This window comes from Onychostoma macrolepis, chromosome 15 (genome assembly GCF_012432095.1).
Source record: "Onychostoma macrolepis isolate SWU-2019 chromosome 15, ASM1243209v1, whole genome shotgun sequence".
In the NCBI taxonomy this organism is placed as follows: domain Eukaryota; kingdom Metazoa; phylum Chordata; class Actinopteri; order Cypriniformes; family Cyprinidae; genus Onychostoma; species Onychostoma macrolepis.
Genome location: NC_081169.1, coordinates 20229562 through 20253962, shown reverse-complemented (window position 1 = coordinate 20253962; position 24401 = coordinate 20229562). Strand labels below are relative to the sequence as shown.

The following is a 24401-nucleotide window of genomic DNA, read 5'->3' as shown; positions in this document are numbered from 1 at the left end:
TAGATTAAACACTTTTCTGGATGAATTAAAGTATAACACAACAGCATCATTTCCCACCAGAAAGGTTTTTTTTTTTTTTTTTTGCTGTACATATTGCAATTCTGTTCAGGTTAAATTAATTTACAAGCAGACCCCCTCCTTCGTATTCCACCAAAACATGTTTATTACCTTTTTTTTTTTTTTTTTTCCTTTTGCATGCTGCCACATCTCACAATTCTGCTTTTCTTTTTCTTACCGTTTATAAGAAGTGACAAAGCATTCAGACATGCGGTATATTCAAGAGCAATATAGCACTAATGGATCTTTTTCCCTTGAGTTATTTTTCCATTTAATGAGAGTGCAGAGGCAAGTCTTTGAACTGTTTTTGTTCTCACATGCTTGATTATCTACCGTCCTATCCTAGTGCTCTGGCTGCCCAAGCTTTTGGCCTGTGTGCTAAAAAGAGGGACTGTTGTTTCAGTCTATGAATGTTTAAATGACCAAAGCAAACATCTTTCTCAACAGCAAGTCGGCCAGGAACTCACTTATTTCGCTATGTAAAATCTTTATTTGAGTGTTTAAAATAAATAAGTGATGTTCGCTAATATGAAGTCTAACAAGCCAGCTAGTGGAAATCAATAATACCTGTTTATCATTAATGACACAATCTCTTTTTCCCTCTATTTTTTCCTTCTTGCATTAGAATCATACATATTTTGCGGTATTAAAAATGTATCATCCAAAGATCAATAAGAGGAAAAAAAACGTTTTGATTGCAGTTGACGTATTTATGTTGTTAATTTATCCTCCTGGGGAGTTTGTTATTATTAATATCCAGGATGAATCGTTACGCTGGTTCAGAACACCAGTGGTTTAGGTAAATTACAAATACTCTTAATCACGATGTGTGCGAAACTACATTTCATTTGTAATATAATAAACCAAAAACATGCCAAAATGCGTTATAGGCCGAGTAGTAACCTCTTGTGCAGTGTGGTACAGCAGAGGAGAGAGTCACCCATAATAATGCTAATCCCTCAGGGGGGAAGGAGGTTGTGGATGTATTGATCTAATGCCCTGTCTTGATTCTCCGCAAATCTACAGCGCTCACTAAAACACCTCCCGCCATGACTACCTGACCTCCCCCGAGGCCGCGAGCACTTCTTCAGCGAGTCTTTGAATTATCTCCGGTGTGTTATATAATGCCACCTGTTTATTTATGTTGTAATCGAGTAATTATGCTCTAACCTGTGTAAGGTTTTATTCGATTTTGTCATACACAGGCCTCATGCAACCAGCGTGTAATAACTAGGCGAGATTACACATGAGACATGGAGCATTGCATCATGATTAATGCTATAATTTCCATGAAGGTTATCGAGTAGTCGCAGCACATTGCCGGCTTTTTCTAATATTTTCTAATTTTCCTCTTCACGTAACAGTATCACAAGCTCAGTTTTCTCATATTTCTTTCTCTCCTTCCTTGTCTCATTTAGATTGATCCTAAAGTTGCCTTTCCAAGACGCGCTCAACCCAAGGTAAGAGCTGTTTGCTTTTGCTCTCTCATGCTGAGCCACTTTACATTTGCAAGTCTGCTGCGTATTTGTTAATAGTGTGAGAGGGTGAATGTTTTTCACTGAATTTGGCCTTTGATAGAGCAGAGTTGAGTTGGAGTTGTAGCTGTGATGTTACGTTATGGTCTGTTGCAGTCTGGCTGGTGTTATTTTCCAGGCTAACTATGACTTCTCTGTGTCATAGTACAAGGAGAGACTGTTTAATTGTTGTTTCAAATGTGAGGAATTCAGATTTAGTTTTTTTAATAAGCATGGCTGGGGATGAACTCAAAGAACTATCACAGACAAAATATTGAATTATCGCTGCCTTGTTGAGCGTGAAGGTTGAATTTTTTCTTTATTTTTTATTTTTGGGGGCATGAGGTGGGGTGGTGATTAGCTTACCTTTTTTAGCATCGCTGCTTGCATGTAAGATCATTAGAGAGGAATTTTTTTTATTAAAAAAAAAAAACCTAGAGGAGATTTTTGCCTTCAGCTGTGGAATTCAGAACATTAAATCCCTCGTTTGAATCTTGTCTCAACAAGAAAATTTTCTTTGTATAGCTGTGTGTGTGTGTTTTTATGGTATCTAATGTCCTGCTTCTGCGAGCCATGCTGGCAACGAACTTCCGACAGCCTCTTCACTTCAGACTGCACTGTCAGCCAGATGGTCTGTGCCCCAGATTTTGTGTCTGCCGTGCAGCCGTTGCTTGGCCTCTCAGGCAGAGCTGGGACGGCCCCCCTGGCTCAGCTACGGGCCACCAGTACTTTCACCCAAGAGGAAAGGTGCAACGATCTGAGATCAGCCTAGGTGCTTTCTTTTAGAATGGATGCGGAACAGGATGGCAGACGGTCCTTGATCAGAGCAGGCTGGGGAGGAGGGCTCGTGGGGTGACAGGTGTCCATTGCACACTTGTCTGGCTAATTGATATAAAGAACTTTTTTGCTTCATCCAGAGCTCATTGGAGGAGAAAAGGTGCACTCTTTTTCTCGCTCTCGCGCACATACACATGCCAGCGAGGCCGGTCCAAATGCAGGCCGCAGGGCCCCGGGCCTAATGCTGTTTCTTGGCTCGAGTTGGACACTGGATGAATAGTAGTATTAATACGGCCAGGCTCCAGTAGCAGTTAGACTGCAGCCCTGTGGATGTTTGCTTAAAGCCAGGCGCATTGACAAATAATACCTTTAATGCAAATACAGTATTATTCCCATGTCCTGTCAATAGGCTAGGCATTATTGCACCATCGGAAGTTGCCAAGAGTTAGCCCTATCTGACCCTACGCTTTGATTTAAGAGCAAACCAGCAGTGGATAAACAGGAAGATCCAAATGGAAAACTAAGGAAACAAAAGATCAGCCCTCTGAATAGCCATTCTGTCCTCGCCATGCGATGATAGAGAAATTTTTTTATCACCCAACAAAAGTACTAAAAGGGAGTGGGGATTTGTTTTTGCAATGATTGTGTTAAACAGCGCAGAAGTTTACCACAGGCGGAGGGCGAGATTGCTTTTTCGCCGTATTTGTGATTGGGCTTGTTGTTTCACACTACTTTTCCCCAACACGGCTCTGCATGTCCCGACAAGATTTTAATTGATATTGGGATTGAGGCCACTTTTGGAAGCGAATGGATTTTCGCAGGTCTGATATCGCCCTCCGAGAAAACTGTTATTTTCATCAGCCCTAAGGCTGCATAATCCTTCCAATCAAGTTACCGACGCTTCACCAGCTGCTGTAGTGCGGTTTTAACAAGCCTCTAGGTGCAGTAAGGCAATGGACGATCATCTGTATGTGATGGGCCATTTGTTTGCTGCTGATTCTTGTCCTTTCTCATTGATCATGTTTGGAGGCCGCTCCATCGCCAGTTGCTAATTTAGTAAGCTTGTATTTATCTTCTAGACATTTGTGTACGAAGCGTTGCATTCCCAAATAATGAATTTCAAAGCTATTTATGTCCTTCAATAGGTTCACTGATTAGAGGACAAATTTTGAGAATTCACATTGTTGCAAATAACTAGACAACAGTGTTGGGGAACTGTAGCTTGTCTCCTTTATTTAAAGTACTTCAATTACAGTCAAGTTACTATTTTGAAAATGTATTTACATAATTTAATTTATGTGAAATTATTGTAATAAATATTGTAATGGTATTTTGTATACTGTTAGAAAATAAGATGGATAATTCTGTACAGGGGTTCTAGTGAACTGGCGAATCTTTGTTTTTTTAAGTCTGGTAGTGCTTCATATGAGAGATAAGGCAAGTGCATTTGCATATGAGCTACTAACTACTGCCACGCTAATAAAAATTGTAGTTAAATGATTTTAGTTACCATTAAGTATTTTATTTAACGGTATTTTAGCAGCCCTGCTTGTTCCTCAACACTGGTAACACTTTATTATATAATTAATAACAATAACAGACATTAATGTGGAACATTTTATTTTATACTGTTCATGTTATATGTATTAAATGCTACTACATTTAAAGTCCCCCTGGAGTCAAATATTGTATCCCTTAAAACTCATCTTTGATCATCAAAATGACATTTGAAATGTTTTTTCTTGTGAAAATAATTTTCTCATGCCTTAAAATAGCTAGAATGCAACTCTACACCCTTGCCTCATTTACTATACGCGGATCTATGAATATGCATATTAGCCCCGCCTCCACTCAGTCACACCAGCTAGGGCGCTGAACTGTAGGAAACGCGAAACAATGGCATATGCGGATAATGACTGATAAAAACTATGTTTTTACTAGCGGACAACTACAGTGAATACTGTAACATTCGTTAAAGTTACTTACTTGACGATGTTGTGTCCTAAAATGCCTTGAAGACTCGAATGCAGCCGTTTGTGATTCCAATTCGTGCCCGTAAACATGCGTGTGAAGTGCAGACGGTGATGCGGGAGAGGTGGATCGGACTCCGGGCTACTTTTACACTGTTAACAATCAATAATAACAGTAATAAAAATAAATAAAAATGGGTAATTGAGTATGGCTACAAATATTTACACTAATGTTATTTAGTTTAGTATGATAAATCAGTAATTCTGTATTTAGTAATGTGTTTAGTTTTCATAATGCTTCAACTGATGCATTATTGTTATATTTTATCATACATGCATTATTGATCTTTAAGGCTATATTGATTCATTTTGGTTAATGTTATAAGAAATTGGGTAACACTTTAGTATAGGGGCCAATTCTCATTATTAACTAGTTGCTTATTAGCATGCCTATTATTAACATATTGGCTGTTTATTAGCACTTATAAAGCACATATTCTGCATGACCATGTTCTACATCCCTACTCCTACCCAATACCTAAACTTAACAACTACCTTACTAACTATTAATAAGCAGCAAATTAGGATTTTGAGGCAAAAGTCATAGTTAATGGTTTGTTAATGGCAAGAATTGGACCTTAAAATAAAGTGTGGCCAGAGATTGTTACCAGTAATATTGGCTGTCTGGATAAAAGATGTTTTATTGTATTCATTTCTAATCCGTCAAAAGTTTTGCCTGACTGAGTGTCTTTTGGGACACTTGGTATAGGGGAACTAGTTTGAGCGGCTGTGTATATGCAGGTCCAAATCTTGTGTGTGGACATTACCAGCCGAATCTGCCCCCCGGGCTTTCATTCCCTGCCTCTGGCTCCAAGCCTCTGGTTTTTCTGTCATTTAAAAGATTATTGTGTCATTTTTGCTGACACTAGTTCAAAACACTGTTAGACACTGCATAATGAGTTTGCATTCAAAGCTCAGAGCAGTCACCTTCGGGTCCTTAAACTTGATTTCACAGGGGTCTCACCAATCTTTGCCAAGCCAGTGGCTATAATCAGTCTAATGAGTGACATTATCTACAAAAATGGGAGCTATGCTTGAAGTACAGCCATGTTAAAAGGCCCAGCACACAACATAATGCGATCCTTCAGCTCCAGCAACACAACACGCAACCAGCCTGAGTGGAGATGTCCTGGCATTTACCGCCCATAAGTGCTGTCAAAACAATGCCTGAGCAAAAGCTACATTCCTAGTTCTCTCATTTCCCGCAAACCGCCTAGCACGGGACTGGCAGAAGAGCGAGAGAGCACTTGTCGTGGCTGAAATTGAGTTTACCCTTGTATTTTTATTATTTCCCTTCCATCCTACATTGTATGGTGCTGTTTTTCTTCTCACTCTCCTTCCCTCCTTCTCGCTCTCTTTGTCAGTTTTTGAGTGTGTAAAAATATTTGCACCTAGTGTACTGCGAAACAGCGAAGCTGTCGGGTCCTGTGGCGCGGGCTCTCGGGGAGAGGCACACGACTAAGTGTGAAAACTCAAGGCCAAGTTTTTAATGAAGTCCAAAAGGTGGTGCCGTGTGAAGTGCCGAAACCACCTCTCAGCGAACGTTTTCTCGCTCTCTGGGAGAGAAGAGTGGCACCGAGAGCCCACTGACTCCAAACAACCCCGGCGCCAATTAAAAAACCCGGCTAACGCACGGCTCAATCCAGCTTCACGGACTCTGTTGATCGCCTCTTTCATTTCCGCCATCATAGTTCTTTGCTGACAGTTTGGCAAAGCAACCCCTTCTGTCTTTTGAATTTTCTGCAGGTGCTTTTTTTCTCGTGGGCTGAGAAAACAGATTTGATAAAAGGGCCTTGGTTAAATCTGTTGTAGGTAGATTTCAGTGTGGCTTGATGTAAACATTGCATGGAAGTTCCATGAAACGTTTTGATGCAAGGAACAACAAGAGAGAGAAAAAAAAAGGTTGTGGATTGAGAGAGAAAGGAAGAGAAAGAAAGAAAGAAAGAAAATGCACATTATAGTTCTCCATGTGTCAGGGCTGTGGATTTTGACTAGAATTGCAACTGCCATTCATTTCTTAATTTCAGTTGTCTTATTAATTTGCAAATTTGCATTCATTATATAAACAGTTATTCATGCTGGAGAATAAACCTTTTTTTATTTATTTTTTTATTTTTTACACAGTGTTTACATTGTCAATTGCTCTGATTAGTGTATTAGTGCTACACCCTTCATTGTAGGTGAGTGACATTCATAGTGAATCCCATTTTTTTTTTTTTTGTTGTCAATGCTTTTTTTTTATGAATTCATACCAGACATACTTGTGGTATGCAAATAATAAAACAATTTGAGCATGCAATTATGTATGATTTAATTTCTAATTGGTATGAGAAGCTATCTGAATGCAGAATAACATCTTGCTTTTAAAAGGTAAAGCTGTTCTTTACACATTCAAGAGTTGTCTGGTAAATTTATTGTCACTGAAGTAGTCTCAGTTCAGTGTGGGTAGGAATGTAAAAAATAACCATTTTCTTATATACGCTACTGTTCAAATGTTTGGGGTCAATAAGAGCTTCAACAAGGGTGCAAAGTCCAACCATATGAAGTCCGTCCACGATGGAATGTTTATTGCGATTTTATAAAAAAAAAAAAAAAAGACAAATGAAGAATTGGAAACAGATGAAAATGTTGTACATTTAATTATTCTATCTAATGTATTTTGATAGTTAAAAATTAAAAGCTCCAACCCATGTTCTTAACTAAGAAAACTTAAGCCAGAAAAAAAGTGAATTGACTTGTACCTGAACTTTAAAGGAGACTCAGCCCTCTTTAATTTGTGATACACTGTCTCAGTCTAAATTTTCAGTCTTAGGAAGCCAAACAAATTAGAATATAATAATAAAAACACCAATAATGACTGTAGTAGCCATATATTGTAAAGCAATTGCACTGTAAAATAAATGAAAATGAATTTCATAGGTATTTCACTTTTGCTTGGAAATTACAATACTACTTTCCTAATTTCTACACTTGAAAGAGATATTTTGAATTTGGACTGCAGTAACCTTTTATATTAGAAAAAGAAGTTTAAATATATTTTAAAAACTACACTTTTTGCCCGGAAGACCTATTGTTTCATATTGTCATGTGACCACGATAATATCGAGACAGTTTTGCTATCGTTATATAATATTGTAACGTCCCGATTTAATAATAATAATAATATTATCAATGTTTTAAACAGTTTTGCTGCTTAATATTTTTGTGGGAGTCAGTATACTTTTTTTCTAGGATTTATTGATGAATAGAAAGTGTAAATGAACAGCATTTACAGTGTTTGAAATATTAATCTTTTGTAACGTTAGAAATGTCCTTAGTGCTACTTTTAATTTGATGCATCCTTGCTAAATAAAAGTATTAATTTCTTTAAAAAAAAAGAATGAATTAAATAAAAAATAAAAAAATTGCATTACGCGAGGCCACTGATCAGCTTTTCCCTTCTCATTGATATGGTTGGATTTGAGGAGGGGAAACTGACTGGGGACCAACCACTCTGCCTTGGTCACCTGATTATGTCGAATATGCCATTTTTTTTCTGTGAGGAACCTTTGAGAGCCCCGTCTTCCCCTCTTGTAAAGCCTGTTGACTGAGAGCATGGCTGGTTCGTTCACATGTATGAGAACTATAGAGAAGAACTCCGTACCGCTGTGGCCGGCCCAGCACTAACTGCTGTTGAGTGACACTAATGAGGAGAATAGGCATGCAGGAAAGGGAAGGAAACAAGCTCTTCTGGACATGGCCATTGACAAAACCCCTTTAAGATCTCACCACTCACTGCAATCTTTCCCAAGACCCCCCCCCACCTCCCCAGACTTCCCTTCTCAAAAAGACACATCTCTCAATTAGCATGGCTCGGAGAACATGGCGCTTTGGTGCTTTTCCTTTGATTTGTTTTGATTAGCAGGATGTGAGGGATCTAATTGAATCCTGTTCTAGAGAGTATGGCAACACGTCTCACATCGAGCCAAAACAACAGAGAATAGACTGAGACAGAGGTCAAGATAAATTCTGCGGTTGCAAATTTGAATGTAATGGTGTCTGTGGTTGAACTTGTTCTTACGGCAGACGTGCAGACATGATGAGGTTGAAATTTTCATGCCAAATGTTAATATTTTTCTGTTCTGGTTTTTACAATTAGTGTAAGCACCTTTTACTGGGCATTTGTTGAAAGAAAAATCATAAATTTCATGCTTCCGTTCACATAGTTTTCACTCATACTTTAATTTTTTAAAAGACTTTCGAGCTCTATTTTGTACCCTTTTTGTGGAAAATGGTAGCAAATATTTGTGTTGGCTGTTGTGTTGTTCTTCCTTTCTCATTCTTTTCAGGCTCACTTCCTATTCAGAAGTAAACTGATACACTCAGGCCTTTCACAAATGGCCCTAATCAATAGCAAATTGCTTTGTCTTTCTTTTGTAACTGTATGAAAGTTAAGTAAAAAAAAGTTCATTTCTGTGTAGCGGCTGTTGTAGTGGCTTGGTGCCAGCTGTAAAAACACATGATTTTTCTTAGGTGATATTTCTTTCCCAGTCTCACCGTGACATTAACTGAGTAGAAAGAGTAGCAATAACACAAAGGGTGTTGTGTTCTGCCTCCCAGCTAAAGACACAGTGTGAGCTGAACCAAATTTATTTTTTGACCCTTTCTAACACCAGTGCTAAACTTGCATTTGGAGATATTTTAAATTGTGTACAGTGACCACCTGAGTGTCTGTCCCATTTGATTTCTGATTGGTTGGTTATGTCTCATTTCTCTTTTTATACCTGGTGTTTAGATTTTGTGTGTCAGTGTATATTGTTGTCAAAAATACAGACAATGTTCCATCTATGTTACTGGATGACCTAATTCTGCTGATCTTTGGCATTTTTATTAGAATTAGCGTTGGCCAATATGTTTTTGTGTTTGGCCCATTAATGCTGGAAGGGATACTTTTATTTTGTTGGTGCTAAGGAAACCTGCAGAATTCTTTTAACTAATAGTGGTATCAAAGAACAGAATCAAAAAGAAATTGGTATCTAAATTAGAAATGTTTGTTTAAAAAAATAAATAAATCGGTTATTATTAAATTATTTTAAAAAATATTACTTTTGATTATAATTTTCACACACACACACACACACACACACACACACACACACACACACACACACACACATATATATATATATATATATATATTATAATATTATTATTATTTTTTTTTTATTTTACTGTCTTTGAATTAAATTATATTATCATATATCATGTTTGAAATCAGCATTTTTGTTGTACATATTTATAAATTTAGTGCTGATCTCCCACAATAGATATTAATACCGGGTGTAAAAAGGGTGTTCTGATTGATTTTATCATTCCTTGTCTGTTCTTGTGCTTAAAAATCTGTAGATTTTTAGGCACAGGTTGCCCAAATTGCTGCCTTCATTACATTTGCTTTCTTACCCCTTAGTTTTATTCGATTTTGATAAAAGTCTTGAAAAATAAGACAATACAGTATTACTTCAGGCCAGCTTTGACTTTGCCTTGGGCTGTCAGGCCTGGAAGCATGTCAACAGCGCAGACAGGTTATTACACTGTGACAAACTCAGTACGGAGCATCCCGGAGCTTTCATTTAGGGTTTCTCCCAGAGTGGAAGGCTGCCAAGTCTGCCAGAGCCCTTGTAGGAGAAGACAAGCTTCCAAATCCGCCCAGTTGACGCTGCGGCGTGCTTCTCTTTGATGCTGTGGTTACCTGCCGTGTCCTATGCACAGTACTGATGTAGCACCGAGGCTATCGGCCCACACACTCCACCCTCTGACAGCCGAACTCTGTGCTGCTGCCTGCTGGCTCTCGCTGACTTTCCCTGTCTGAGACCTCATACGAACCTGCCTGCTGCATGGAGGGTAGGAGATTTGCAGCTTTGCGACTGGTATGGAATCACTATCCATTTTAACAGCCTGTTTATTGTGCTGTCGGCAGGGATGCACACATTTTAGCCAATATAGAAGAATCCATGTTAAAAATCTATACTATTTTTGTTTAAAAAAACTCTGGTAGTCTTTAGGTAATTTTAGTCACTGCAACTTTGATTTGATTTAGGTTTATAAGCATTTGATTTGATTTTGATCAGTCAAAATTTTGCTTAATTTTCCCTTAGTCATGCTACAACAATAATGCAAAATAATTTTAGGTTAAAATATTTGCTATACATATTATTTGCTTTAACAGATATATGTTGAAACTTGACACCACTCTGTAGATTCCAAAAATGAACATTTTTACCCAGACCTGATGGTATGATACCAATACATTTAAATAAGTCACTAGTATGCTGTTAACCAGTGTAACCGTATATCATGCATTTCTAATTGTCTGCCAGGAAAAGCATATACTGCCTGTTTTTGACCTTGATGCGCAGACTGCAGTCAAACACATTTTTCTCCCTGCGTTGTTACTACTTTGACTTGTCGGATATTGACATTTCTGACTCTGTGGAAGCTGTGCTCGCCTCGTTCACTGTCCGCTTCTCTCTGGGTGTTTGTGAAATGAGCGGTCTGTGCAATCAGCGCAGTGCTGTTGGACTCGTTGAAGCTCCTCTGACCTGCCGTGTGTATGTCCTTGTTCAATGATTGTCCTTCAGTTCACTGCAGTGCTCAGCTCCTCTCCTTCACACAGCTCGGCCACTTATCTGACCAGGTGGCTGATATGTTTTCTTTCTTTTCTTCATTTCTCCCCTTTTTTCGCTCATTGTTTTTAGCATCCTACTGCAAGGGCACCTTTTTTAAAATGTTGTATTTTTATTTTATTTTTTTAAACTTTCTCTTTCGATGTCTTTTCGTCACTCTCCATCTCTTTCTTTTGTACCACACACATACAGAACACAAACCACTTCAATTTACAGGGATGACAAAATTTGTACCTTAGAGAACTGGTTATGTGTCAGGACATATGTGTCAACCCAACACAATGCCAAAATTGTTTATTATACAAATGTAATATTAATGAAATTAAGTGTTTAAATTCTATGCAGTTCATGGCAACATAAACATTTAAAATGGCTGAATTGGAAAATTGACCATTTTGGTTTCTAAATGTCTCTTGAATTTCAATACTTTCATGCTCAAGCCAGTAATTCACCACAAAACAGATTGTAGCCTGCTCAAATTAGTTTATCCTCTTTTGAGTGAACCTGTATAAAATGGGTCATATTTCCATTACATTACCTTCTGTAATTTTGTTCATGGTTTTTGAGGACAAGGACATGCCAAGAAACCTGACCATGTGTAATTTGGCTAGTTTTTACCAAGTGACAGATATACTGTAGACTGTACTATGATTACGAGCCAAAGAACAACTTTTAGTGCTATATAGCACCATTTTATTTTTTATAGAGTGTATGGTTAAATATATGGTTTGTTTAGTTTAATTATTTTTAATTAGCAATTGTTGCCAACCCAGACTGGCGACTCTTTTTTTTTTTTTTTTTTTAGGAGTTTAAAACCAATGCCATAGAGGACCTTAGTGAGGTCCCTATTTAGTCCTGCAAAAGTACAAAAAGGTATTAATATGCTCATCCGGATCTCTGTGGTTTGTCCCGCGTGGCAGGTCAGGGAAGCAGGAGCATCTATTAGCTGCAGTGTGTGTACGGCTGTCAGGCCCAGGCCTAGGCCTTTTTTATTGGCTCTGAATATGACTAGCGACAGACACCCCCCTCAGAAGCAACGCCTCCTTCGGTTGCATTCTCTCCGCCCTCTGGTTAGCTGGAGCCTTTGCTACCGCATGATAAATCTGATGCTAAATTTAGAGGCCGTTTTTCTCGCACAGAGAGAGAGAGATTACTGGCAAAGAGAGAGTGAAAGACAAAGTAAGAGAGTGTGTTTATGAGTGTCGCAGGCTTGCTATCCACAACAAATCCATTTGCAAAGAGACAACTTGTGTTTTTTTCTTTCTTTTTTTTTTTTCCCCTCATGAGGGCTATTGTTGTCACCGATTTTCCATTGTGTGATTTATTTGCTGTTATTTTAACTGTGTATTGTTGCTTTATTTAGTTCACTTCTATTTAGGAGGACAGAATGTTGGCCAGGCCTTTATAATATGCATTTTTCCTTTGCAAATCCTATCAGGGAGTTCAATTACACCTTGTCTTCTTTAAAAAGACACAGTCAAAGAGACTCTTTGTAACTGATTGGATTCCAGTTTTTCACATTTGTCCTTTTAGTTGACTTTTGCTGTATATACGATTGAACTAACCTTTAATCTCGCATGCCCAGGTTTACTAAGCATTTTTTCTTTTACTTGTTTGTTTGGCAGTAGTAGCGGTGCAGTTATGTAACGGTGAACTTGCAAAAGGCTAGGCTGCATATGCAGACGCAATCCCTACTTCAGGATTTAGCTTATCCCGTTCACTACGCAAGTCCCTGAGAAACCACTTACCTTGATTTTCCACGCTACTGCTGTGGGATTTCATTTGATCTTTAAAAGCAGATGGCACACCAGCTACATCTAAGAACAAAACAAGTGCCATCTTCCTTTCATATTGACCAAAGACACAAATACACTTAGCATTGCACGTAAGGCACTGCACGAATCGAAGCATCAAACGAAATTAGCCTTGAGCGCGACTGGTTAGCAACAGCTGTTAGCTTCAGCAGACACATGCTAGGCTTTTGATGTAGATAGAGAGGGTAAAGGGCGATGCTGGGTTTCTCTGAAGTATGCAGGGAGATAGGAACTTGCTGGGGACATTTTTCCAATGCTGATACAGCTGAAACAACAGGAGGGACAGTGCGCTTGAGAGGACTGACCTGCTTTACTCCCCTGTCGCTACACCGACGCCAAAACAAACTTGCACCTTTTCAAGACTCAGTCAGTGTGCTGTGCTCTAATTCACAGGTGTCTCAGCTGACCTATTTCATATCATGCTGTGCACGGCCGCAGTTGTTTCAAGGGATTGTTCACCCAAAAATGAAAATCTGTCATCATTTGCTCACCATAAGGTTTTTCTAAAGCTGCATGACTTTCTTTTTTGCAACACAAAAGGAGTCATCTTGAATATGTTTATGTATATTTGATGAAAAATACAGTAAAACAGTAGCATTTGTGAAATATTGTTATTTAAAATAACTTTTTTTTCCATTTAATGTATTTTTAAAATATAATTTATTTCTGTAATGGCAAAGCTGAATCTGCAGCAGTTATTACTAGAGCCCGACCGATATGTTTTTGTTTATGGTATATTCTTTGTATATAATAGTACAGTACCAGTCAAAAGTTTGGACACACTTCCCATTCCCAAACTTTTGATTGGTACTGTATATAGAAAAAAAGTTTCGTTTTCCCCTGCTGTACCGAAATCGTACTGAACTGTGACGTTAAAACCGAGGTACGTACTGAACCGTCATATTTGTGTACCATTACACCCCTAAAAAAAAAAAAAAAAAAATATATATATATATATATATATATATATATATATATATACATATATATATATATACATATACATATACATATACATATAAATATATATATATATATATATATATACATACACACACAGGGCTCATAAAATCACTAGCCCGACGTCCCGGGCTATTGTGTTTTCCAGTCGGGCTACCAAAATGTATCACTGCCTGCCCGACGGCCTCCTTAAATACAGATCTCCCGCGGGTCCTTAAAAACTCTGAAAGTGAGTTGTATCAAAATTAAGGCCATAAAAAGTTTTAAATACGTTAAATGGTATAAGAAATGTCTTAATTATAATTTCAAGAGGTCTTACAGTTGGGGACGGAAAGACATGAGTCGCGATACAGCAGGATTAAACATCAAAAGGCAATGATGTCATTGAATAAATAATGAGCGCGGCACGTTTAAAGTCAAAACGCGGCGCGGATGTCTTTATGTGAATGTATCTGAAGGGAACCGACTGTCTTCAGAAACATGTCGTTGGCATTTTAATTTAATTTTACCTATAATTCCTGATAAAGCAGCGTTTATGAGCGCGGAGCTGCTTTGTGTACAGCGTTTCCAGGGAAACCGCAACATTTCAGCGCTCCTAAAGCGCCACCTCGTGGCAGAAAATGAATTTGCATTTCCAATAAGCCTTTCTTACTGTTTATGGTCAGATCAATGCAAATATCAACTCATGTTTTTACGCAGCAAACACACAGAGTTGTAAATGAGAAAGAAGTTGATGTGCCTTCTAAAGATCTAAACAATTAAGACAGTAATATTTATACGTTTTAAATTAACATCATAATTTATATGCTTGATTGATCCCTTTTCATAAAAACTGTCTATAGCCTGAAACGCTGTTGTATTAGATTTTTGTTTTTGTGAAAACTGCAAATCATGTAATTTTATGGCTCAATACTGTATGTTACCATAGACATTGTCCAACCCCGCTCATTCTGTGTTCATTTTACTTGTGCAGCTCTTAAAATGGGTCATAAATTGCCTTAAATATATTTTTAAAAATTCTGCAGATACCCTGTAAATAGTGAAATAAAATTCCTTCCTTCATATTTGTTGATATTTGTTTATTGAACATATTTTTCATTGACATTTAAACTCCTATCTGGTTTTCTATATTTAAAAAAGAAATTTTTGTAATTGTAATTTTTTAATTCGGCTAGTTAAATTAATTTTCGGCTACCAAAATCTGAAGAGTACCTGCCGAAGGGCTATCAGGATTTTGAAATTTTGTGAGCCCTGATATATATATATATATATATATATATATATATATATATATATATATATATATATATATATATATATGTATATGTATATATATATATATATATATATATATATATATATATATATATATATATATATATATTGAATTAAGAAAATAAACAAGGTAACTGTGTAGGGCTACGAGCTACTGCCAATCCAACGGGGCAGGTTTATGCAGGAAGCACACCTTTTCCAAATGTAAACATCATCTAAAATGAATAAATAATAATTAATAATATTTTTTTCACAATTTCTGTAAGGAAATGAACACGCAGAATATGAGGATTCGAATTTAAATGGTATTTTTGCAGTTTAATATTCACAGACACTATAGGCCTATCACGATTTGATTTAAGTGTACTGACCTGTTTTTTTATTTATTCATCACAAATATGACGGATTCCGTGAAATTCCAGGTTATACAGTAAATTCCGTTTTTATGACTGGATTCCGAGCTTCCGTCTGCGTTTTCTGCATTTGAGGAAATCATTGGGCCCTACTAATGTAGCAAACGAGTGTGATAAGCTCATTTTGAGAGTAAAAGATAGGGACATTGTTTCTTTACTTTAGCATTGCGTCTCACCGACTAGGAGACAACAGCGTTAAATCACCATTCAACAGACTCAAGCCACCACCGCACTGCTGTCTATTGGACTACAGAAAGATGCTAACTTTTCAATCTGCTACGTTACTGTCAAACTATGCTGTGTAAGCATGAGTGATATCACAATGTGATAAGCATGAGTTCTGGGACATGGCGAGGCTGATATAAACACAAGCACTGACTGCCACGATCAGCTCTGGTGTGCCACAGACAAGTGCAGTGATGCGCAGAACAAATCTAATGTCTGCTGTTAAAAATGAACCATATACATTCATCGTCATGCAAAACTAAGAATTAGAATCGTTGTAATGTGAGGATCAAATATAGGTGCGGGTGGGTGGCGGCCAGATCATTTGAAGCAGCAGACTTGCATGAAGTTTGAGTTCATCTGCGCATCTCTACACAACAGTGACCTGGGTCAATGGAGCGTGCTCTGCTGCACAAACTAAGTAATTACACCATTTAGAAGCATTTCATCTGCGTAATTGAGGTGCTCATCGTTTACTCAGGAAAAGGTGTTCCGTACATGTTCTGTAAAAAGAAATTTCATAACGGCGGCATATTCGCCGACACCGATATGAGCCTGTCGCAGATATATCGGCCGATAAAATTGGCAAAACGATATATCGGTCAGGCTCTAGTTATTACTCCAGTCAGTCCCTCCAGTTTTTCGCGATTCCGCGATCGCTGAATGCAATGCAAAATAAACAAAATGTCGCATTTTTTTGTGATCCTGCATAATTCGTCATTTAACCGCAAAATAATCGCAAAAAAATAAATAAAAGACCTCACATAACATAAAATTAGAATCATCTAACTGAATTATTTTACGTTACGTGGATTCAGATGTTGTTCACGTTATGACGTCTGTGTATGTGAGCGGTCTGTCAAGAAACAATAGCGGCAAATTTGTCTCACCTGCCTCCTCACATCAGGGCCAAGGACCGGGCTAAGCAATATCCCGATATACTGCACGAGCAGGGGCGCCGTTTCCGTATGGCAGAGTATGCAGTTTCCATACCTTAGCCCAGTCAGGTGTGCCGTGGAAAATTATCCAAACTTCATATCTCTATTATAATTCGTTATTATTATTTTAAATCAGAGGGTTTTAAAAATGTTTAACCAATGATAAGCATTAAAAAGAGCTTGTCAGTAAAACCTCATAATGCCATTGGATCATCTCTCAGCGAAACCTTGTAACTTCACCCCGCCTCAGATTAGGGTTGTTCCGATTCCGATACTAGTATCGGAAATTCCACCGATACCACAACAAATTCTGGCATCGGTATCGGCGAGTACATGAACCCATGTACCGATCCGATACCATTTTTTTAAACGATACCTATAGTTATGCCCACTAGCTTTGCTTAACGCTGCAAAACGGAAATCAATTCTTCTTCGCTGCTCAGAATGCAAACACAGGAAGTTGTGCTGTGTTGCCACAAGCAACCACTATTTAGAGCAGCGAAGAAGAAATACAAATGTTCTAGCCTAGCACATTGCCAGTAAATCACTCGCATATGCGACTAAATCTTCACCCTGGGCAACTAAATAATGTATAATATTAGCCACTGGCTAATAAATAATCAGATTTTACTCTCCAGTGTGTGAGTTGGAGGCTATATATAAGTTTAGCACATATATATCGTCACTCTCCGAACACTCTGACTGAGCGCGTCAGAGCTTCGCTCTCCGTCAAGCGATCTATTTTTCAGATCATCTGAATGAATGCGCAGTGCACCTGTATTTGACGCACCGTAAGCTCTAGTGTGAAGCGCACGACTCGCCGTCGCTTTGCTTTTTTTCTCACACGCAAAGAGAGAGAGAGAGAGAGAGAGTCTTACATGTAGCATGTCAATTCTGCATGGTATGTAAACAATGTTCTTTGCTGTATTTTCCTGTTAAAATAACGGTGTTCCTTTGGAATTCTTCAGCTTTAAAGAACTGCCGGGTTCTCCGGTAGTAGGCGGAGCTAATGCGCAAACAACAATCTCATTGGCTGGCGCTCACCTTTTATCGTCCCTGTTTTGATTTCAGCAAATCAATTCGAGCGAACGCAGACAACGTGATTAATATTCATGAACCCAGCAGCTAATTAATCCTTAGTGCGTTTTATATTGTTCTTAGTAGAGTTCATAGTATGATTATTATCTTATCAGTATTACTGATAGTTCCCCCCCCCCATTTTTTACTGAAATGCAGAATGACCAAAAAAGCACCACCACCAGTCTTAAGTTCAGTTATGCTAAAGTTATATAATTTAATAATACTTTATTATCGTAATATATTCATAATGCTTGACTGACTGATGTTAAGAGTGTACTTTCAGATATTTAAAAAGATGTGCCATTTTCCAAACATTATATATTATATTTTTTTGTTTACTCGCCAGACTATCTATCTGTCTATTTATCTATCTATCTCACAGTATATGGTGAAGCACACCATAAAATAATTGTATCAATTCATACAGGGCTAGTAGTACATACAGCTGTATAACCAGATACACTGTATAACCAGCTGTATAACCAGATCGGCCGATACCCTGAGCCTAGGTATCGGAATCGGTATCGGGAAGGGAAAAAGGGTATAGGAACATCTCTACCTCAGATTGACGCGCCGCGCACAGCCTGGAGACAGATCTCCACTTTTTCGCAATGAAAGGGTGAATAAATAATTGATGTTTGAATAGTACAGCGTTTTCTTTACTCAAACACTATGTAAAGGCTAATGTCTTTGTGTGCTTGAAGAGCGGAGAAGTAGGTTATTTGCCGTCTGTCCAATATATTTTTGTACGTTTTAAATATCCTGTGCATAAGCGCTTAATTTGAGATTTTGACCAAGTGTATTAAACAACAAGAAAAACTAAGCGCCCATATAGCTACAATAAACGTTATATAACCTGTAAAAGTTGATGAAAGCATATATTGCGATGCACTTGCTGCCTCAGATAACAGTTACAGCCATTCTAATGACACTCCATCTCCGTCATTCGCTGGTCAAAAACTTTAACTCCATTTGAACTTGAATTTCATATAATGTTAAGTGCACACTGATCAGTAAAGTCTGATACAATACCAACGCTGACTACGCAGTGTTGTTTAATTATTGAATTTGTTCCCCTTCTATTTTTTATATATCAATATATAATATATATATCAATATATCAGAATTTATTAAGAGACCAAAATACCAAATGTATGAATTGGATTTACAAGCAGTATGTACAGCTACAATACTTCTTTGTTAATGTTTACATAGGTAAGGTGGAAAAAGGGTCCTAAGGTTGTTTTAAAAGTTCAAATGTTTCAGAATTGACTAAGAGACCAAAATAAACCAGCTTTATGCATTTTGTTTGTTATTTGTGAATATTGCGCATCTAACATAATACATAATCTGCACGTTTAATAAACTCCAGCTGGTTCAAAATCGCATGCGATTAATCGTGCAGCCCTATTGGGGACACTTAATTTCCAGTGATATCGTCGAATTGATTGCACAAATACTATTAGAACTGAACTGAGCTGGGGTGCGTTTCCCAAAAACAATTATGGTCGCAAGTTCCGTCGTTACCAATAGAGTTCAATGGAACTAACGACCATAGTTAGCTAAAGATGCTTTTGGGAAACGCACCCCTGGATGATGACATCACTGAATTCAATAATGAAATACCTTTAACTGAAAATTGAGTGTTTACTATTGTCCTTCTGCACTACTGACACACTGTTTTCCTATTTGATACTGTAAAGCTGCTTTGACACAATCTGTATTGTTAAAAGCACTATATAAATAAAGGTGACTTCACTTGAGTTAATTTGCTAAATGTGATATCAAATTTGTCACAAATTTATGGAAATTACCACCACAAAATCAGTCATTTTGATCGCAAAAATCACACAAAAATATCGTGAAATCCTGGAGGGACTGTCCAGTCTTCAGTGCCACATGATGCTTTAGAAATCATAATACGCTGATTTAGTGCTCAAGAAACCTTTATCATCAATGTTGAAAATAGTTTCTTGAAAACTGATGTATTTTTTCAGGATTCTTTATATAATGTTCAAAAGAACAGCATTTATTTGAAATAAAATCTTCTGTGACATTATAAAAGTATTTATTATCACTTTGAACCAATTTAATGCATCCTTGCTTAAAAAAACCTTACTTATCCCAAACTTTTGAATGGTAGTGTATTAAATATAAATAACTTTATATTTACAATTAATACTGCCCCTGATGACAATTTCATTTTCGACTGGAAGAATGATGTTGCACCTTTATGGCAGTGACGTTTTTGATCACTGAGGTTTTTGCCCCACATGGCTTCGAATATGACATGAACTATTTTATTTGAAACCAGCAGAGCTCAAACAATCCCTTATTCAGCAGCAGATTTTTATTTGGAATTCTGAGCCCAACTGTCATCACATTTTCCTCTCGGTTTTTAAAATAAATCTCCTGTAGGCCCTCTCCTCTGGTGAACTTACGGAGGCCCATTAGGAGTGTCTCCCTGTTGAAGTTGCAAATGGTGCAGGCTTTTATTTTTGGCCCTGTCCTGGCTGATGTGTTCTGTTCTGAGACCGCTAGCTGTAAGATATTGATAGGTTTCTCTCTCTCTCTCTCTCTCATACATGCTCCAAAACACAACAACACAAACTCACACATGCATTTGTGTTAGGCAAATATGGGAGGGCATTGATTTAATCAGAATTTTTTTCTTCACGGATTTTGTATTTGTATTTAAACAGATAAATGGATAATACAGTTAGTCAAATATAAGCATCATACTTGAGTACTTTAAATTACCAATTTTATGAATCATAGATGTTGTGAATGAAAATGTAAACACTTGTGAGGGGCATATTTGTTATTAATAGTATGGACATCATAGCTCAAATTTAGCACTGTGGCACAAAGGGCCAAGTGTTGTGCTTTCCAGCAGCACTAATTACTCAAAGACCCTGATGCAGTGATACAATAAATCACAATCATTTATCTGTGGCTAGTGTCTGTGATGAATAATTAAGCTAGTTATTAGTAAAATGAACAGCACATTAATTACCCATAGGCCTCCGTCGTTAAAGGTTGTGTCTCACTGAATATGAAGGCAGCTCTTGGGTGGCGGTTTCTTTGGTATTGACGTATTATGTCTGAAGCTCATGTTCTAGACTTCGGGTCTTTAACCTCCTCGGTTAGAGGAGTTCACAGTGAAACGTGCGGCTTGTTGGTAATCGACAGAATAATTGGCAATCAATTATGAATGAAACAGAGCCTCTGAACATAGGCCTGCCCATCTCTACATCAAATTTTAATTACCAATCACAAGCAGCCGTGAAAAAGTCCAGTGGAAATCTCTGATATGTTTCGCAGGGTGTTACAGTAGCTGACCCTGCAGTCCTTGGGGTCTCAGAGATTCATGACTCTGTTTCGCCTTGTGATGACCTGCTGTCAGACCGTCTTAGCAATAAATGGTTTATTATGTCAAGCTTGTTTCTGACAGCTCTGTACTTCATACAAAGCCAAAAATCATTAGGACAGTAAAGATTATGTTCCATGAAGATATTTTGTAAATTTCTTATTGTAAACACATCTCAACTTAATTTTCTCAGCGATTTTCTCAGTATTTTGATTTCTTTGCACCCTCAAATTCCAGATATTCAAATAGTTGTATCTCGGATACATATTATCCAATCCTAACAAATACATATCAATGGAAAGCTTATTGATTCAGCTTTCAGATGATGTATAAATCTCAATTTCGAAAAAAATGTACACTTATGGCTGGTTTTGTGGTCCAGGGTCACATATGTGTTTGTACTTACAAGGGATGCACAGTGTATTGGTATCAAATCTGTTATTGGCTGATATAAGAGAGATTTTTTTTTTTTTTTGTATCAGTGGATATGGATGTTTAATTGTGCATGCACATTTCCTCTAAATTTACCATTTATTTATGCAGATGATGTGTATTGAATTTCCCCCCCAATATAATAGCAAGCATCAATTCAATTTTGTCATGCTGCATTTTAAACTAAGGGCTTTTGGATGTTTAAATGATGAAGGTGCTTTGATATGTCCTACCCCAGCTTCCTGTTTGAATTGGAAGTGTCAACACAATAATTGTATATTATACAGGCTGTTTATGCCCAAGTTTTTTGCTCAAGGGGCAGTCGTTGCCTAATGGATAGTGAGTTGGACCTGTAACCCAAAGGTCACGGGTTCGAGTCTCAGGTCCGGCAGGGATTGTAGGTGGGGGAGTGAATGTCCATCGCGCTCTCCACCCTCAATACCACGACTGAGGTGAGACCCTTGAGCGAGGCACTGAACCCCCAACTGCTCCCCAGGCGCCGCAGCATAAATGATTGCCCACTGCTCCGGGTGTGTGTTCACAGTGTGTGTGTGTGTGTGTGTGTTTGTTCACTACTCACTGCTGTGTGTGTGTGCACTTGGATGGGTTAAATGCAGAGCACAATTTCCGAGTATGGGTCACCATACTTGGCCACACGTCATGTCCTTTCCTTTTCAAATGCCAGAATAATTTTTTTTTCTCTTTTGCCTGTTGGTAGAGACACACCTACATCCATAAGCCTGAAATGCCCGAAAAGAAGTTAATAATGTAATATAGGAGGAGAACTGAAGGTTATAGAGGGGTCTGCTCACTTCTTTGCCAGTTCTCTGGGACTGGAGGTGTACAATATCAACTCCCTGCAGTGCGCATGGGTCATGTGACCCTGGTTGCTACGTTACTGTGTTCAACTGCAGGTATACTGCCCTAATGGGAAGACCCTTGAAGCAGATAAGTGCCGCATCAAGGCAGTTAACAATCAAAGCTGGATCCCGAGAATATTAGCCAAGGTCTGAAATCACAAAGTCTGAATGTGGAGGATATGCTTAATAGTGTTAAATGTGAGAAGGAATGGCGAATGTACACTTGGCTCAAGTCAGAGTGGTTTCTTAAATAATAACATCATTAAAGGAATCGCATCATCATTCTAAAGCGATCATAAGAGCCATTTTAGCTCCTAGTAATGCTGAGATATTACACCCATACCGGGAAGTCCTCGGTGGATGGTCAATGCATTGTGTGTAATGGGAAAGTTATGAGGATAAATGTCTGTGGAAGAGTGGGCTAGTGCAGGAGAATATAGATATAATGTTCCCACTGACCATACAGCTCGGATGTAAATGTCTGCTTGAGAGCAGTTATCCATCCATCCTTTCTTCTGGCACACGCAACCGCGACTTCGCTGTTGAGTCGAGGGCAGCTGATGCCAATAGCCTGGGGCACTCTGATCACTGTCATAGGTGAATAATTATAATTAATAGGTTTTTACCTTCAGGGTTCGACATGTTTGGTAACAATAGACAGAGTAAATGGTTAGATGGAAGCGTGAGGAGCTGGGTTTGTGCTTTCTTAAATGGTCAGTGTTGGCCAGTTCATTGAGTTCATTAATGCAGCAAAAGCAGTGAGTTTTGCAAAATGCTTTGCATGCAATGGAAATTGGGTGCATACTACTAAGTAAACACGCTTTTTTTTGGACTGGGACCTTAAATCTGCTGGTCTCAGATCAGGAACCACTAATGTCAGGTAATAGCTGCAGCATAATAATACCTTTTAGGCTGTATGTACCCAGTATTATGTGCATTTCATTTATTTGATCTGATTATTTTTTCTGCTAGTCTACTCCAACTTCCATTTTTTTTTTTTTTTTTCTTAAATTATTTTTCTGAAAATCTGTTGCATATTAACTTTTTAAAACTAACTAGCTAAAGATGCAGAATTAATTTTCTTTCGATTTGTTAATATGAGTTCTCAAAACTATCTGTGCACATCTTCCCAAATGTTATTTTATTGACAAAAATAATGATTTTTGTACTTTAATGAATTTTATTAATTTGATTTATTTTAACTTCTTATCATCAACTTCTGATGATCTAAATATGCAAACGAAATAGTTTTGAATATTAAAATTAGTTTTCAAATCTAGTATTTATTGTAAATGAAGACTGTGATGCAGCATGTTTATTTTTGGGCAGATTACAGCATGTCGTAGTCAGTTACGTCATTGTTCATTATTGGTGGCACAGGAGTCAGAATATAAGAGAACCCATCTAAAACTTCCATATTTAAGCTTGCTGAATGATTTTGCAGTATTATCATCATCGCAGTGCATCGATTTGTGTCTTCATCCGTGCTCCTCTCTCCATTCTTAGAGATTCCTGCTGTGCCAATGCTCCCCACAGCTGTGGCCCCTCTGCCCTGCAGTAGATTTGGGCCTGCTGGCCCTCTCTTAATGGCTGTGAGCAGTAGGGGAGATGGGCCGCTCAGGGAGCACTTGTTTGTTGATTAGCGACAGCAGTGCAGCCATTGTTTCCACAGCTGCCTCGGTCGAGGTTTCAAAATGTTCTTGATTCGACCTTGGGGAGTCAGGGCCGTTTGATGCGTCCTCCAAATGTAGACATGGCCAGGCCAAATACGTCTTACTATTTTTTTATTTTTTATTTTTATTACTCGCTTAGAAGTGGACAGCATGGCCAAAATCTTGAATCACATCATGATATGATCATGGTCTATATATAGTCTTGTAATACCTATTTTTCTATAATGTATTGGCTTAAATAATTGTATTTGTTAAAACTTGATGAATGCAATCAAAAGATAAGATCATTCTTAACAAATAAATGTCTGGCATCGGTGCAAA

At 37.9% G+C, this 24401-nt stretch overlaps 1 protein-coding gene across 16 annotated transcripts in view; it reads left to right on the top strand.

Annotated features, from left to right (window-relative positions):
- Positions 1-24401, top strand: part of msi2b (musashi RNA-binding protein 2b) — a 277265-nt gene that overhangs the window by 5483 nt on the left and 247381 nt on the right. For 15 of the 16 annotated variants that reach the window (XM_058799287.1, XM_058799296.1, XM_058799294.1 and 12 more), the window contains exon 5: positions 1476-1517. The exons of the other annotated variant lie outside the window; for it this stretch is intronic. In XM_058799287.1, coding sequence (XP_058655270.1) covers positions 1476-1517 — 42 coding nt within the window. The remainder of the gene's footprint in view (positions 1-1475; positions 1518-24401) is intronic. 16 annotated transcript variants of the gene reach the window in all.